Below are 12,574 nucleotides of genomic sequence, written 5' to 3' on the forward strand. Positions count from 1 at the left end.
GTAGTAGGAGTATGTGGCATGCTGAAGTTGAGCTCAGTGCTGTGGAATCCCCAAAATCCCTTAGATGTGCCAAACACATGCTCCATAATTATCGCACTCTGACACAAACAACATTCCTCCTCGCTCCCTACATGATGCTGGCCTGTGTCCGCACACTTTTAAACAAGCGAGATGTAGGCTGTGATGTAGGCTGTCCCCACAAGGGTCACAGTTGGCATTGCAACTGAGCCAAACACCTATCCTGGAAAGCACCCCTCCATCTAGCTCATTTCCAGAGGTATAACCATCATCCAGGAAACCTTAAACTAAGGCAAATATAGTATTTCAAGACATTCAGTAGTGCTTATACACTTACTCAAAACATCATTGTTCAAATGCTCCAAGAATGCAATGGGGAAAATTGTGAATTCCTGAAAATGAAAGCGTATTCAACAAAGGGCAAACATACCAGGTACACCAGGTTAGACAGTGAACACAGGTCAACTCTACACTGGACAAGCAAGAAAGACATATTTCACTGAAAAAAAACGGCACTTTGGGACATCCTGGGTACCCATTTACCACATTCTCGTAATTCAGGATACAGGCAAAGCCTAACAAATTTTCTTTTACAAGAACAACCTTTCAATATTAAAATATTGAGCAGCCAATGCTGTTGCCCTATACTCATCATCATGAGCCACAGTCACATAACTCAGTCATTAACTCAAGCAGCATCTCACATTTTCAGTCACCACCCACTCTGCAATTTTCTCATTTTCACTACAGTTGGATGATCAGAGCAACTATAGTGGGAATATTGTCTTTTTTAAAAAAAAAGTCACAAAAAGAATCATACACATCATGTGTGATCATGCAAATCACATTTCTTAATGCCTCTACAACGTTTATATAGTTCACAGACACACAGAAGAGACAAAAAAACCCACCCTAGGAAACTACATTTTTGTGGTCATATGAATGTTATAAACAGCTTAAAGAGTTGCAGCCATCTCATAAAATAGAAAGAGTTTTGCAGTCCAGTGAAGTTACCACCAACTGGAAAATGGGAAACATAGCCTCCATTTTTACAAAGGGAAAAAAGAAAGACACAGGGAACTACAGGCCAGTCAGTCTCACCTTTTGCCCACTAAGATCATGGAGCAGATCCTCCTGGCGACTACGCTAAGGCACACGGCTTCGCAATGAGCAAATGGTGCCTGACAAATTTGGCGGCCTTCTGCAACAGGGTTACAGCTTTGGTGGAAAAGGGAAGAGCAACTGACATCATCTGCCTGGACTTGTCCAAAGCATTTGACACTGTAGTGCATGACATCCTTGTCTCCAAACTGGAGAGACACGGATTTGATGGACAGACCACTTGGTGGATAAGGAATTGGCTGGATGGTTGCACTCAAGGAGTTGCGGGCAACAGCTCGATGTGCAAGTGGAGACCAGTGACAAGTGGTGTTCCTCAGGGGTAGGTACTGGGACCAGTGCTATTTAACATCATTGTTGGAGACATGGACAGTGGAATCGAGTGCACCCTCAGCAAGTTTGCAGATGACGCCAAGTTGTGTGGTGTTGTGGTCACGCTGGAGGGAAGGGATGCCATCCAGAGGGACCTTGACAGGCTTGAGAGGTGGGCCTGTGAGAATCTCATGAAGTTCAACAAGGCCAAGTGCAAGGTCCTGCACGTGGGTCGGGGCAATCCCAAGCACAAGTACAGGCTGGGCGGAGAATGGATTGAGAGCAGCCCTGCGGAAAAGGACTTGGAAGTGCCGGTGGATGAGAAGCTCAACATAAGCCGGCAATGCGTGCTGACAGCCCAGAAAGCCAACCGTATCCTAGGCTGCATCTGAAGAAGTGTGGCAAACAGGTTGATGGAGGTGATCCTCCCCTTCTACTCTGCTCTCTTGAGACCCCACCTGGAATACTGCATTCAGCTCTGGAGTCCTCAACACAAGAAGGATGAGGAGGTGTTGGAGCAGGTCCAGGAGAGGGCCACAAAGATGATCCGAGGGCTGGAACACCTCTGCTATGAAGACAGGCTGAGAGAGCTGGGGCTGTTCAGTCTGGAAAAGAGAAGGCTCCAGAGAGACCTTCTAGCAGCCTTCCAGTACTTGAAGAGGGGCCTACAGGAAAGCTGGAGAGGGACTTTTTACAAGGGCGTGTAGTGACAGGACAAGCGGCAATGGCTTTAAACTGAAAGAGGGGAGATTTAGATTAGATATAAGGAAGAAATTCTTCACTCTGAGGGTGGTGAGGCAGTGGAACAGGTTGCCCAGAGAAGTTGTGGAAGCCCCATTCCTGGAAGTGTTCAAAGCCAGGCTGGATGAGCCTTTGAGCAAGCCACTCTAGTGGAAGGTGTCCCTGCCAGGTTGGAACTAGATGATCTTTAAGGTCCCTTTCAACTCAAATCATTCTATGATTCTTATTGACTGCTGGAGAGACACGTTGCTTCTCAGTATGTAATCTCTTGTGTAGCTTCTAGATGTCATGGTACTGTGACATACAATTTTTATTTATAACAATACTAAGGAGATCCCTCCTTCTTTTTAAATATGTTGTAATTTCAAAACTCAACTTTGAATAAGCTTCTCATAAAGCTGAAGTAAAGATTATAAGTAACAAAAAAAACACAACCCACACATAAGAAAGAACAAAACAATTCTTCAAACTGGGCTGAAAAAATCATCTGAAGAGATGCTTTCAGTCACAGTGCTTCTGACACACACTGGAAAGAAGCTGTAATTGTGATGATGCAGCTAGCCATTGTCGTCTAGCAACATAGAAGAAATCAGGCTTTCTTATTAGACCTAGAGATGCAAGTTGGAAAAACTAGACCAGTTTTAGGTTTAAGTCTCTCCATCAGAGCCTTTTTCAGGACGCACAATGATGCAATTTGTATTAAAGCCACATTGGTAGTTAATGGAGATCAGAAACAGAACCTTCACCTCTATGCTCCTTTTCTGACTTAGCCATAAACCATCTTTTCTTTCTCTACCTGCTCTCGAAATTACCTGTATTAACTGTAATTCCCTTTGATTATAGCCACTTAGTTCTTTTGTTTTATCCTCCTGCCAGACAGCCCTGTTACATATTTCTCAGAAGAAGAGAAGAGGTCTGTATGAGATGTATGATTTGGGGTGGTATGGGGCACAGGTCCATAGAAGTCTCAAACAACACAGAAGCTAGGTTGCCAAAATTTCTGGAATACTTATTATATATGACTTACTAGAAAGAAGCTATGAATATTACTAAGTACAGGATATTCTATTCTGCCAAAGACATTTAGGTATAAGTTTTATTAATTTTGAAGTGCAAGTTACAGCCATCTCTAGCAAATCACAAAATGATAACACATTATCAATATTAGCAGACTTCCGTAGATTTAACATCATGTTATGAATATTACACATTAGCTCCTGTAAAAGAGGAAAACCAAACAAATACTCATTTGGCTAAGGAGATCTATTGCTACATGGGGGTTTACAAAGCACACAACTCAGTAGCCAGGACACTCAAAACTTTTATAAAGAACCTTCATATATTGCTTTCCATGAGCACTTCAGTAAAGGGGCCTAAAAAAAAAAGTGCATTTGTACATATTTAAATTACTACATCTACTGCAGAATGAAAACATTGCTGTGTGAGCTTCACAAGAAACACAGCACCTCCCATTCCTGCTATAATGGCAACGATAATAAGCCAGCTGTTGCCAAAGACAACAGCTGAGTAAAACCCTTATTGTAAGAAAGAATCATAAATTAGGGTCCCCATCACCCATCCAGCTACCTAGCTGTTTATTTTCCCAGAACTTATAGAAACTTCATTAAACACAAAACCTGTGCTCCTCTATGAAGATGACCAATAAGTTCCCAAGTTAGTCCCATTTCCTTATAGCCATAAGCACTAATACAATGGATTGATTTGTCCTATGGAACAAACGCACAGACGCAGAACGCACAAGACGCCCCACAAACACAAAAAGTAGCAGGTTTACAGTTGAGTATACAGCCCAAATTTACAACGTATCAGAAACAGTTTCATGTCCTCTCCTCACATTAAAAAAAAAAAAAAAAAAAAAAATCTGGAAAAGAAGAGACAACTACAAGGATCTCTTTGAGACTACCGGTGTTTTCCTACCACCCCAGAGCCAAAGACTTCTCCAGAGGTGGGCCAGGGACCGGTGGCGGAGCAGGAGCTCCACCAGCCAGGCTGCGCACAGCCGTGAAGGAAACAGCCCCTGCGCCTCGCCCGCCCTGGACATCAAGTTTTGGAGCAGAACCAACTCCCGCCTCCTGCTGAGCCACCTCTAAAAACCCCGACGCGACGGGCAGGTGCCGAGAAGCACCCAGCGCCAGCGGTGCCATCGGCACCCCCTCAGGGAGCGGTGGGGGCCGCCAGCCTCCCCCTGAGCGCGTCCCACAGCCCGCCCCGCCGCTCCCCTGCCCCGCTACACACACCCACAGCCACCGCCTCCCCAGAGGCAGAGCCGACACCTGCCAGCCCTCCTTCAGCCTCGCCCCGCGCCCACCTGGAACTCCAGCCCGTAAATCACCGGCGCATCGTCCTCCATCGCGGCCCCGCAGCGCAGCGCACCCCGCTGCCCGCCGCCCTTTCTGGCCCTCGGCACTGCCCGTCGCACGCCGCTTCCGGGAGGTGCGTTCGCGCATGCGCAGCCCTGCCCGCCCGGCCGCGCTGCGCAGGCGCGGTGGGGAGCGGCGCTCGGTACGGCGGCGGCGGTGGTGGAGTGGGGGGTGTCGCCGGCGCGGCGCCGAGGTGAGGGGAGGCGGGGGCGGTTCGTCCGCCGGCTGAGGGGCGCCCGAGCGGGTGGGTGCTGAGGTGGCCGTGGGGAGCGCGGGGTCCCCTCCTGCTGCCGGGCTGTGCCAGGCGGAGGCGGTGGAGGAGGCCGCGCCCACCCCCGCCGCGGGCCGGTCGAGGTCGGGGGGCCCCGCGGTGGCGCCGGGGGCAGGGCCGGTCCGTGGCGGGCCGGGGCCGCCGCTGGGGGGCCGGGGGAACTTTGCCGCTGCCTACTCTGCGCGGCGGTTGCCGGGCGCTTCTCCTGCGCGGCCGGCCCCGGACTCAGCAGCCGGCACTGGTGACAGCGGTGGAACCCACCCTTTTCTTCAACGGCGACCGAGCCAGCCTCTGCGAGCGGAAGAGCAAATACCACTTTGTCTGTGTTTAATGGGAGGCGTTTGCTCTTTAATCCCAGTGGTTTTGGCCACTTACAGAAAGAGTGCAGCGAAAGCCTTTGTCAGGATTAATTTATTCTGTGGGCAAGGGCTTTAAATTGAAAGAGGGCAGATTTAGATTAGATACAAGGAAGAAATTTTTCACTTGGAGGGTGGTGAGGCACTGGAACAGGTTGCCCAGAGAGGTTGTGGATGCCCCATCCCTGGAAGTGTTCAAGGCCAGGTTGGATGAGGCTTTGGGCAACCTGGTGTAGTGGAAGGTTTCCCTGCCCATGGCAGGGGGGTTGGAACTAGATGATCTTTGAGGTCCCTTCCAACCCGAACCATTCTATGATTCTATATCAAATAGCGAAAAGACTATTTTTAAAGGGAAAATTTCAATATTTGTATGACACATAGGAGTTTCGAGGTGGCACCTGAGCAATATCTGAGTAATAAAACTAATACTAGTTTTGGTGGGGATTTTTCCCTCTTCAGCTACCATGGAGAATAATGAAAGCGATTCTAAGGATGCAAAGAGCACCTCAGATGAAGATGACAGCGGAGGCACAATTCAACAGAAAACTCAGGAAGAAATTCTCTTTCATGAGGAAACCATTGATCTTGGTGGAGATGAATTTGAGTCTGAAGGGAATGAAACTGTGTCAGAAGATTCAAGTAATTTTGTAGATAAACTTAATGAACAAATGATGGAGAGTGTCATTATTTCAGATTCTCCAAACAACAGTGAAGATGACACAGGTGAACTTGGTTGTTTGCAAGAGATTGTAGAACAAATGGAAGCTAAAGATAACCAAAAAAGACAAGCAGAAGTAGATAAGGAGTTTTTAAGTAATGAGAGTGAAACTGAACATGAAGAAACACCCAAAGACATTTCTGAGATTGGAACTGATGATCAGGTATCTTTAAAGGAAGAACCCATTCATGAAGCCATGAAGGAGGAACCAAAGTTGGGAAACAATGTTCCCGTTGAAACAAAACCGAATAATGATGAAAGCAAACCTGGGGACCAGATATCTTCACCCAGTACTAGCAAACCATCTCCTGAGACTGAGCCTATTCCTGTGTGTACCATCTTCAGCCAAGCAAACAATGTTAATACCCAGCCACAGTTGTTTCTACCTGATGGTTTTGAGCCTCAGATGGTAAAATCTCCCAGTTTTAGTAGCATAATTGAGACTCCAGTGAAGTCTAATCCACAGGTGGTTCAACCAAGTCCTAGTCTAAGCAAGTTCTTTGGCGATACTGTTAACACTAATACTTTAGCTTCTGATTTTTTTGATTCGTTTACCACATCTAATTTTATTTCTGTTAGTAACCCCAATGCAAGCTCTTCAGTTCCAGAACAAATGTCCTCTCTTTCTAATGGCGGAGACAGTTCTCGTGCTTCATCTAACCCTACTTTCTCTGTGGGAAATGGGAGACCTGATTCAACCAGTCCTCCATCGTCTCTAGAAATAACTCAATCCCCCAAGCCATTCTCACAAATTCAAGCTGTTTTTGCTGGGAGTGATGACCCATTTGCTACAGCCTTAAATATGAGTGAACTGGATAGAAGAAATGATGCTTGGCTTCCTAGCGAGGAAACCAGAAATGTTCTAATTTCAGTTGCCACACAACAATACAGCACCGTGTTCATAGATAAAGAGAATCTCACCATGCCTGGGTTAAAATTTGATAATATCCAGGTAAGAGTCTATTATTGTATCTGAGTGCATGGTTATATTTTAGAAATATTGTGTAAGAGCTGTCGAGTAATCTGTGTGTCATAGTACTTTATATTGTTGCTTATGGTTGTCTTATATATATTACCTCAGTCCTTATTAGAAAATATAATGTCACTGCCTACTCATACATGAAGAGGCTAAAACCAGATCTGATTTATTCATAGTGAAATTTGTTGGGTATGTTGAACACCAGTGTTGACAGTTTCCATAGAATCTAAAGCTGGTTGTATTTTTAAGTAGTTTCAGTTAGGTTTTGGTCCTCCTAGTTAGTATGATAACACTTGCATTTGGAATGTGTGCAAAATCAGCATGCTGTACTACAAAGTGTGAAAGCAGGCAGCTTGCTTTGCCTGTAGAATTTGCTGTTGCAACCAAGTAGGAAATAAAATTTTTCACTGATGTTCACAGTGTTCTTCATAATGTTAACACTGATTGAAATCGCATCGTTTTTATCTTCCCTAAGCAGTGGAAAGATATAACCTGTAGGAAAGATGGAATGCTGGAGCAAGCTACTGGGAAGGGATAGTCCTAAGTCTTCAAGGCCAGGTTGGATGAGGCTTTGAGCAATCTGGTGTGGTGGAAGATGTCCCTGCCCATGGCAGGGGGATTGGAACTAGATGATCTTTGAGGTCTCTTCCAACCCAAACCACTCTGTTATGATTTTATGATAACCCCAAAATTAAAGGTAACATTGCAGAGGAGGTCATGAAGGGAAAAACATAGTAGTGGAAACCCATTTCCTTCTCTTCTATAAGACCTCCCAACTAGCGAGAAGACATAAAGCGTTTTTTCAGAATTTGAGAAATTTCGCTTGGACACTATTTCTTGTGAAGCAATTTTATCCTGGCTGCTTAGGATATCGTAATGGAATTTTTTTCTTGAAATAGGCTAATCCTATTCTTTCATATCTGCGTCTTTGGATAATAGAATTGTTGTCTAGAGAGATGGTGTTGAGGTTTTGCATACTTTAATTCTTAATTATAGCGTAACAGAGATTATCAGTTAATAGTCAAATACAAGCAGAGTGCAGTCTGCAGTAACTTCCTAATCTACAGGAACTATCAGAAAAGTTTCTGGAGTGAATCAGGTCCAGATTTGTAGCTGAATTGTCTTACAAACCTTAATTTTTCCATCACAAGCAACAGATGATACCAGTTTTAGACGTATCCTGTGCTGTTGCTACTACTTAGCTTTATCTTAAAACATTTGTTGTCACAGAGTCCATTAATTAGTGTGAAAGAAAACACTGTAATAGGAAGCTACTCCTCCTGTACACCTTCCAAAAAAAATTGAAGGGTCCTTCCCACCTTCCCCAAAGAATTCCTTAGACCTTGATGAGTAATTTAAGAGTGCGTAGTATTTCTCTTTTGACAGCAAATGGGATGGACAGCTAGAATGATCCCTTCCGCAGGCCTCAAGGATGAGGTCCTCCTTATCGCGAGGCCCCCTTTTTTGCAGTTGTCTCACCTTCCTCAGTCCGGTCAAGGATTAAAGGCCATTTTGTGCTGATGATTGCCTGAATCTGGGCATGTGCATATATGCAGATCTACTGTTTAGTACATAATTGAAAAGAACTTTACATTATGGCAATGTCCATGTGATGTATTTTTGCACTAAGACCTTATGTAAAATCTTCAATGGAATTGAAGAGGATCCCTGCTGCTTTCTTCGTTGGCTGTAATTAATAAGCGGTCACATAGGCATATCAGCAGGGACAAGTTTTGAAGTGCTTTATGTTTATATGACTTTCCTCACTTCCAGTTACTGCTTTTCACTGGCCTGAGTGCCTTGACTGACCTGGCATCCCCTAGTTTGCTATAATTGTTTCATATGCTTCTAATACTGCAAATTGTGCGTTTAACAGAAATTGTAATTGTAAACTACTTGAAATGTCAACTGAAACATTGTGGGAGGCATGTTTTCAATGTTAAATCTGCTTCCGACAATGTTCCTTGAAGCTTTGGTATGAAGGGTTTGCTAATGCTGAACGTGAATGCAAGATGTTAAACCAGGCTGCATGCAGCTGACAAAGAAGTTAGTTGGAAAATGCATTTACAGTGAACTGTAAGTGTACTTCAGGGAAGGAATTAAATTTTCTATGACAGGTATTGAAGAGCTCGGTGCTTTTTTCCCCTGCTCACTCAGAAAGTGTTTGTTGTTATTTCAAGCGTGTGGTTTTAAAAGTTCAGTGAATAAATCACACCATGAAAAATACTCCATGTTCTTGATTTCAGCTGTGTGCTACTTTTTGCTGATCATTCAAGAAATATTATTTTTAAACTATCTTGAATTGCTTGTGGTACAGATTATCTGTCCCTGTGCTCTCTTTGGGTGTGGGAACAAGTTGGAGTACTGCCTTTTATGCTCTTTCCATTATGCCTTTCTTCATAAGTTACTGTCTGCTGTCATTATGTCTTTTGTTTCGTTATATTCATTTGGAATACTTCCTCTTCCAAAGTACTGTTGAGAGAGGGATTAAAAACTCTTTTGTATTTATGTCATTTTGCACACCTGTCTCTTCTTATCTTTCAGACTCTTCTGTCCGAAAGATGGAAATCTTGTTTATTCATAGGATAGGTGACAGCTTTAGAGGTAAAAATTGGCCATGTAGTGAAACAGTAGTTGCAATCTCATTCCTCAAGAAACCAGACAGAAAATGTGAACGTATTTCTCATCACTGTCCATGGGGAAAGTGCAAACATTTACTATCAATTATCTTCATCATAGCTAAGCTTTACTGTATTTTATGCAGCTCACCTTTTTTTAGGCAAAAGGCTTTGTGACTTGCTTCCTGCCCTCTGCGCTAACAGCTTCCTACCTCTGTTCTTCAAGTGAATGTTTTCATGTTCCTTTAGAGGGATTTTTGCAAATATCCCTTTGTATGCTTACATTTTTGCATAGTCACTCTCTGTTTTACCATCTTAAATATTGCATGCTGTTCTAGTTACCACACATCTGAGAAGATACAATGGAATTAAAACAAATTGCAGAGAGGGGAAATGATGAGGAGTGCAGAGGTTCTTTTGTGAGTTGTAGCTAAAAGGAAGAGGACCTTTTGGTTTACACGAGCAATAACGATCTAAAATTCATAAAAGATTTAAGGTAAATAGAGGATTATGATTTGTTCGTTTTTATCTCAAAGGAACTGTTGAGAAATAAGCATAACAAAAGGAGTTACTGTTCTGCAGCCCATGTAACTGTTCTTAAGCTGTAGAAGTCATTGTCCTTGGATGTACTTCTGTTAAAAAAAAAAAACACAACTGAAAAATGAGCGAGGAAGGGTCATGGGAGGTATGTCTATCAGTGGGTGTTTAAAAGTGATACACAAATATGTCCCCTGGCACAGGTATACCATAAAGTTCTGGCTGCTTTAAATTGGGAAAGACCACTATGAGCTTATTCTGTTTCTTTTGCTGTTTCTGTGAACATGTGCTGTTCACCGTCAGGATGGTGAACCAGACAGGTCTTCACTCTGGCTGAGTGTGGGTTATAAATTGCTTTCTGTTTAAAAACAAAAATATATTGTTAATATATTGCTGAGGATTTTCCTTATTATCAGGTGTTTGCATAAAAATGTAAGATTGGCAAAAATGTTACAGAAATCATTTCTGTTACCTGCTTTTGGCACATGGTGACTTCTGACACCATAGGGGATTCTCTGTGCACAGTAATGTGGAGAGTCCCAACAAGACTAGGACCCTGACCTACACTATATTGGCAGACGTGGTACCCGAAGAGTGTGCAGACATTCGTAGCGTGGTTTTCAAAATCTGTCAATGTGTCGTCCACAGTTTTTCGGTAGCTGCTTGATGTTAAGCTTGAATTTCTTGATTACTTTTTGAAAACCTCTAGTATGTAGAGCTGCGAGGGTATCGGCCAACAGACAGAAAAACACAGAAATCGATAGTTGAACAAAGATTAGAAGGAGAGAGTGAGGCACAGGTGGTGCCATATACAGAGTTATTTAGTCTCTTGCTAGCAAAGCTGCAAATAGAACCTGGATTTGGACACTCTTCCTCTTAGCTGCTCCGTGTCGTAAAATGTAGGATTCATCTTGTCTAACTCTAGGAATCTGTTTCAAATGTCTCTGTCTCAACTGGTCCCAAGTCTTCAATTTACAGAGCTCAGGTAACCCAATTTCTCTGACTGATTACTGCAGTTAATTAATTTGAAATTAAGAGTACTTGTTGAAGGATTGCTGTTTACTTGGTTTTATGATCTCTCAAAGTTTATTTTCTGTAAGTACTTAAGGTTAGCTGATAATGTGCATGTTTATCTTCAATCAGTAGGTTGCACCTTTCAACATTAAGATCCATTATAAAAACTTGTAAAATTTAACTGTTTTGTAAGATCTTTGAAGGGTAGTAATAAAAGAAAAGAAGCAAATAAGTCTTGAATGTTTCTATGCTAACTGAAACCTAAACATTGAAAAAAGAATATAGCAAATAATGTAGAGTAAATCTAGACGTTTCCATTAAAATGCTGTAAATATGTATGCATTTGTACTCATTTCACACAAAAAGTACTGGAAAAGAAGTTTTTCTCAAGGGAAAAAAAAACTGTGTCGCTCAGCTTTAATTCAATATTTTATTTTGCTAAAATGATGTTTAAAAGTTTCTTGTTATGTTTCTTCTTTTTCTGTTCTGTGCACACCAAGGGAGATGCAGTAAAAGACTTAATGCTTCGCTTCTTGGGGGAGCAAGCTGCAGTGAAGAGACAAGTTTTGAACGCCAACTCTGTAGAACAGTCATTTGTAGGCTTGAAGCAGCTAATTGTAAGTAATGATCTTTGTAATTCAATATATATTAAATATCATGCTTCTCTCAAGATAATTGGGAGCTGCTGACTGTGATCCTGCAAAAGTATTAGCTGAAGTACAGTAGTTTTTGGAGGGACACTGAGTTTCAAATATTGGGGTTTAAATGATGTGGTAAACATTTTTTTTAATATGCAAAAGTTAGAAAAAAGGTACTTTTGAGTTACTGTGAATTTTATTAGCTGTTAATTTTTATGTAATATAAATGGTTACAAACCAGATTTTAATTGCTTTTTTATTTATCTGCATATGTATTATTTATATTTTCACCTCAGTGTTTTACAAAAGGTAAGACATACCAGTTGTTGTAAATGGTAAACAAAGCTGATGCACTAATTTTAACAGCTTTTAATTTTTCGTTTTAGTGCAGGAAAGAGAAACTAAATTACTTCCAAAGGAAAGCTTAATTTTCTCTAAGTCAAAATCATAGAATAGTTTGAGTTGGAAGGGATCTCAAAGATCATCTAGTTCCAACTGCCCTGCCCTGGGCAGGGACACTTTGCACTACATCAGCTTGATCAAAGCCTCGTCCAACCTAGACTTGAACACTTCCAGGGATGGGGTATCTACAACTTCTCTGGGCAACCTCTTCCAGTGACTCATCACCCTCAGAATGAAGAATTTCTTCCTTATGTACTTTCCTTAATGTAAATATTTTGGACCTGGAAATAGTTGCATCTAGCAGCCTTGTGAACCTTGCCTTGTTCTTTGAACCATTGCGTTCCTATATGAAACTCATTACTGTTACATGACTGAGGCTTAACTTAATGTATTGAAATGTCAGAAAATAGTTTAGAGTTATTTTATTTTTGGAAAAATGGGTGAAAAATTACTGAGGAAAACCAGTGAGG

The 12,574-nt window shown here is 42.4% G+C and overlaps 2 protein-coding genes across 7 annotated transcripts in view; one reads left to right on the top strand and one right to left on the bottom strand.

Annotated features, from left to right (window-relative positions):
* EIPR1 (EARP complex and GARP complex interacting protein 1) overlaps positions 1 to 4,610 on the bottom strand; it is a 94,674-nt gene extending 90,064 nt beyond the window's left edge. For both annotated transcript variants that reach the window (XM_086631379.1, XM_086631380.1), the window contains exon 1: positions 4,520 to 4,610. In XM_086631379.1, coding sequence (XP_086487505.1) covers positions 4,520 to 4,561 — 42 coding nt within the window. In that variant the 5' untranslated portion in view covers positions 4,562 to 4,610. The remainder of the gene's footprint in view (positions 1 to 4,519) is intronic.
* Positions 4,611 to 4,755: 145 nt separating this feature from the next.
* The window catches only part of TRAPPC12 (trafficking protein particle complex subunit 12), a 57,270-nt gene continuing 49,451 nt past the window's right edge, over positions 4,756 to 12,574 (top strand). For 4 of the 5 annotated variants that reach the window (XM_086631382.1, XM_086631384.1, XM_086631386.1 and 1 more), the window contains exons 1-3: positions 4,756 to 4,764; positions 5,658 to 6,868; positions 11,565 to 11,681. In XM_086631382.1, coding sequence (XP_086487508.1) covers positions 5,663 to 6,868; positions 11,565 to 11,681 — 1,323 coding nt within the window. In that variant the 5' untranslated portion in view covers positions 4,756 to 4,764; positions 5,658 to 5,662. The remainder of the gene's footprint in view (positions 4,765 to 5,657; positions 6,869 to 11,564; positions 11,682 to 12,574) is intronic. The other variant, XM_086631383.1, reaches the window with a different exon arrangement.

The sequence above is a fragment of the Tauraco erythrolophus genome, chromosome 2, assembly GCF_009769465.1.
Source record: "Tauraco erythrolophus isolate bTauEry1 chromosome 2, bTauEry1.pri, whole genome shotgun sequence".
Classification (NCBI taxonomy): domain Eukaryota; kingdom Metazoa; phylum Chordata; class Aves; order Musophagiformes; family Musophagidae; genus Tauraco; species Tauraco erythrolophus.